At 49.3% G+C, this 4,744-nt stretch overlaps 1 protein-coding gene across 1 annotated transcript in view; it reads left to right on the top strand.

Moving 5' to 3' along the window:
• BRD9 (bromodomain containing 9) overlaps positions 1-3,209 on the top strand; it is a 23,938-nt gene extending 20,729 nt beyond the window's left edge. Inside the window, exons 15-16 of the mRNA XM_015563114.1 lie at positions 1,380-1,547; positions 2,865-3,209. Of these exons, the coding sequence (XP_015418600.1) occupies positions 1,380-1,547; positions 2,865-2,965 (269 nt within the window). The 3' untranslated portion in view covers positions 2,966-3,209. The remainder of the gene's footprint in view (positions 1-1,379; positions 1,548-2,864) is intronic.
• Positions 3,210-4,744: the final 1,535 nt, after the last annotated feature.

Below are 4,744 nucleotides of genomic sequence, written 5' to 3'. Positions count from 1 at the left end.
TACACCAGCCATCCTGTTTTCCTCTGGCTGCATCTTAAGATTTTCTCCTTATTTCTGGTTGTCAGTAGTTTGGTCGTAATGTGTTTTTTTCTTTAGGTTTAGTCTTCCTAGGTTATGTTCAGGTGCTTGATCCTGAGGGTTTACAGTGGTTCTCAATCTTCCTAATGCGACCCTTTAACACAGTTCCTCATGTTGTGGTGACCCCCAATTTCATTGTTACAAATTGAACATAATTAAAGCATAGTGATTAATCACAAAAACAATACGTAATTATATATGTGTTTTCCGATGGTCTTAGATGACCCCTGTGAAAGGGTCGTTCGACCCCCGAAGGGGTCACAACCTACAGGTTGAGAACCGCAGGTTTAGAGGTTTTATCAAATATGGGAAGTTTAGCTATACTCTGATTCTGCCCATTCGTTGTTGAGTCTCTGTTTTGGGCTGTCCCATGCTGCATCCTCAAGGGCACTGGTCATCCCTTCTGCTCTGTTGACCTGCTGTTGTCCTTCCTGTGGTTTCCCTTCCCGGCTAGCTCCATTCTGCTTCTCAGTGTCGTCGTCTCTTTCTCACCTCATGGTCCTGGTTTCTCTGCCTTTAACACATGGAGTGTGTATTCAGTTGTCATTTTAACACCCTATATGCTCATTTCTGCATCTCTTCACAATGTTCCTCTCTGGTCGGGGCTTCGTTACCTGCCCGGTGGTTTGTTGGAGAGACTCTGGTCACATACCTTTAAACTGTGGTGGACCTTGCTCCAACAGGCTGTTGGGAAACTTGGAGCTGTCGGACCCTATCTGGGTTTTGCTTTGAGGAATTCTTAGAGCGGGCACAGAGCCGCAGTGTGGGGTAAACACGGTCCCACCCATAAGCTGCATTCTTCCACATGCTTGGGACACAGATTGTCACACACATGTGTGAGCTGTTGAACTTCCTGGCGGGGTGCAGAGCAGTGCTTGACCAAATCTGTGAGCTCCAGGCAGCCTGTCTTCTCCAGCTCGTAGCCCACTGACTGCCTGACCCTTCAGTGACCTGTAGCCTGTGCCTAATCCTGGTCTCTGCAGGCCTCTGTCCCACACATCATACTGTCTTCTAGCTGTTTGTGACAGGAATGCAAGGCCTCTGTCCATAAGGCCTCTGGTGTGGCGCCTGGTTGTGAGGCACGTTGCCCCTCCCGTCATTCCCCACCCCTTCCACTTGCTCCAACTATATCACCCTGTCCTCCAAGCTTGCCTGTGCTCATCTGGCTTCACTTATGAGGGGTCATTGTCCTGAGTGTACATAGTGACGAGTGAGAGACTGCAATTGCAGACCAGAAGTGCCAGCACTCAGTGCTTGATAGGTGGACCTGGATCGATGTCTCATAACCTGTGTTTGCACAGGGAAAGTGAAGAAGGAGCTGGACCATGATGACAGCCATCTGAACTTGGACGAGACGACAAAGCTCCTACAGGATCTGCATGAGGCACAAGCAGAGCGTGGGGGCTCCCGGCCATCATCCAACCTCAGCTCCCTGTCTAACACCTCTGACAGGGATCAGCACCACCTGGGTAAGGCGGCCCCTGGCCTGACCTCTGCCCGAATCTTTCATCAGTCTAGGGGAAGAACAGGAGTGCTGGTGACTGTCAGGAAAGGCTAGCAATCCCAGGGGGTTGCAGCTGGTATGGGCAGTGAGTCCAGGCTCACGGGATTCCAGCTCCCTGGAGCTTGGAGAGCAGGCCTCCCTGGTCATGTGGGCACTGAGGAGAAGTGTTTGAGTGGAATTCAGTTTGTGTTACGAATTTGTGGCCTTGGCCATAGGATGCTGGCAGTCTATGTGTCAGGAGGAGTCCTTGGTGGCTGCATATTGAGGTCCTTAGTCGTGGCAGAATGAGGCCATGGCTGTAGACCCTGCAGCCATGCAGTTAGACATTGGAGTGTTTGTTTCTGTCTGTTGTTCCCATGTTTAGTTGTAAAACAGTGTGTTGACAAGTTTATTCCTCCAGGTTCCTTATTTGGGGAGAGCACATGACCTTCCTTGGCCAGGGACGGGCCCATGTTTTTTATTTGTTGTAATTCTCACCCGAGGATATTTTTCCATTTGTTTTTAGAGAGATGCGGGGGAAGGGGGTTTGCGGGAGGGGAAAGAGAGGTACGTTGATGTGAGAGACTCATTGATTGGCTAGGAATAGAACCTGCAATCCAGGTATGTGCCCTTGACTGGGAATCAAACCCCAAACCCTTTGGTGTATGGGCCGACGCTCTAACCATTGAGGCACTGGTCAGGGCAGGGCTCCTGTATTTAATGAGTATCATAGCCCTGCCAGGAGGGGAACCAAATATTTGCCTCGTGGCTCCTTGAATGTCTGTGCTACTGATTTAGTTCCCAGGTAGGAATATTGAATTATTCTTTCTGAGAATAATTGGTGGGGGAAAGTAATCAGCTTCAGAGTTTTGGTGAAAAATGTCTGAATAAGGATCAGTATTTCTGGTCCCATTAACCTTGTAAGAAAGCCCATGAAGTAGGTTCCAGGTAGAGCCCTAGGTTGGCTCCAGATCTGAGGACTCCATCATCCTGGTGGACTCCAGGGGGCGTAAGGGAAGGGTTTGGGGGGACCTAGGGTTTGTCTGAGGGACTCCTGGCCAAGGAGCCTTTGTTCCTGCAGAAGGCAGGGCCAGCCTCTAGTTTCAGGGTGTTTACAGCCCTGTCTGTGACAAGTGGCTCTCCGCCTCCTCCCCAGGAGTGGTGGGGGTGGTACCCTGGGCGGGATGAGGGGATGGCCTGCACCCCAGGAGCCATTGCTCTGGGCTTTGCTAACAGCAGACATGAGATTTGAGCCTGGACCATACAGATCTGCTGAAATGTCTTGTCTTTCCCATGCGTGCAGGAAGCCCTTCTCGCCTCAGTGTCGGTGAGCAGCCAGAAGTGACACATGACCCGTACGAATTTCTTCAGTCTCCAGAACCTGCAGCCTCTACAAAGAGCTAGCCTTGTAGATAGTCATTAATTGTTTTTCTTTGTTTTGTTTTTATTTTGTTTTGTTTTTATTTGCATGTACAGAGTTTTTGTTGTGAGACAAAGACTATCATGTTCCCTTGGGCCTGCAGGAAGCAGCGCAGGGAGGGGGTGAATTGTCTCTGATCATGTTGGCCGCACATGGACCCAGTGTTTCTGTAGATAGTCCTGTGAACCTGAATAGTGGGAACCCTAAATAAAGGGGGTGTAAAGCTGGTGTGGTCTTTCTCTGAACTTCGTGGTGTCAGTGAAGCCCTTCTCTGCGGCGGGTGTGGGCGCACCTGTTCTGCCCCGTGTCCCCCTTTGGGAAGCAGAGTCTGTTGGGGATCCTGTATATTCTTTCCCACTGTCCCCCCCACATCCCCACATTTCTGAGGCAAATCATGGTGGGAGCCATACAGAAGCACATAGAGAGCTGGTCGAGCACCCTCCTGGTCCTGGACAGGCAGGGAGTTGCGTACAGCTTCTCTGTGATTAATTCATGTGCCTGAGAAAGACTTGGAGCGGGCACAGAGCCGCAGTGTGGGGTGAACCTGCTGTTGACCTGCTGTTGTCATTCTGCTGGAAGACTTGGAGGTCAGCTGTCTTAACAGTTACGATGAAGCGTTATGTCCATAAAATGTTCTTTATTGTGGATATGTTTGCTGGATGCCTGCTTATATTGGCAAAGTATAAAGATCTTAATAAGATACACAAAGAGTGTAATTGTGTAGAATTATTTACAGCACTACTAGGTGTCCACTCTTGTGTGACTTTTCAGTAAAAATCCTTTGTCATGAGAGTTTGACCGCGTCCATTTTTCCTGCCATCTCCTCAGCATCTAGCCTAGTTCTCGTCCCCCGCAGTGATGTCTAGAGATTCCTGCACAACTTTCTGTTCTGTCCCCTTTTTGTGAAAACACAAATGTGGAGAATCGGTTACCTTCCAGGTTGGCAGTCCTGGGGGAAGAATGTGTGTGACTTGGAGATAGTGGGCAGTGGGATAAGTCTGGGCCCATGAGCATTGCTGGACAGGCCCTGCTGGCCGCTCCCTGCCTGGCGAGAAGGGCTGGCTGAAGCCTTGTGTAGGGTAGATAAAGGTGCTCCGCCTTTTGGAGAAAGGGAGCAAAACCTGTCACAAGTGAACCATCAAGAAGCAGCTGTGGCCCCGCCGGCATGGCTCAGAGGCTGAGCATCAACCTATGAACCAGGAGGTCATAGATCGATTCCTGGTCGGGGCACATGCCCAGGTTGTGGGCTCGGTCCCCAATGTGGGGCATGTAGGAGGCAGCCCATCAGTGATTCTCATCATTGATGTTTCTTTCCCTCTCCCTTCCTCTCTGAAATCAATAAAAATATTTTTTTATTGATTAAGTAGGGGAAGGGAGAGGGAGAGAGAGATTCCTTGATTTGGAATTGAACCCAAGATCCTTCACTGCACAAGCCAATGCTCTGACCACTGAGCATAGCAGCCAGGGCTAAATGATGGGTTTTTTTCAACACTAAGGAAAATATTTTAATATTTTTTAATTCATTCATCTACTGATGGGCACTTAGGCTGTTTCCAGATCTTAGCTATAGTGAATTGTGCTGCTATGAACATAGGGATGCATATATCCTTTCTAATTGGTGTTTCTAGTTTCTAAGGGATATATTCCTAGAAGTGGGACCACTGGGTCAAATGGGAGTTCCATTTTTAGTTTTTTGAGGAAACTCCATACTGTTCACAGTGGCTGCATCTAGCCTGGTTCTCGGCCCCCGCATCTCCTCAGCA

Source organism: Myotis davidii, unplaced genomic scaffold, assembly GCF_000327345.1.
Source record: "Myotis davidii unplaced genomic scaffold, ASM32734v1 scaffold135, whole genome shotgun sequence".
Classification (NCBI taxonomy): Eukaryota; Metazoa; Chordata; class Mammalia; order Chiroptera; family Vespertilionidae; genus Myotis; species Myotis davidii.
The sequence above is the reverse complement of the archived record's forward strand: the minus strand, read 5'-3'. Positions and strand labels throughout refer to the sequence as shown.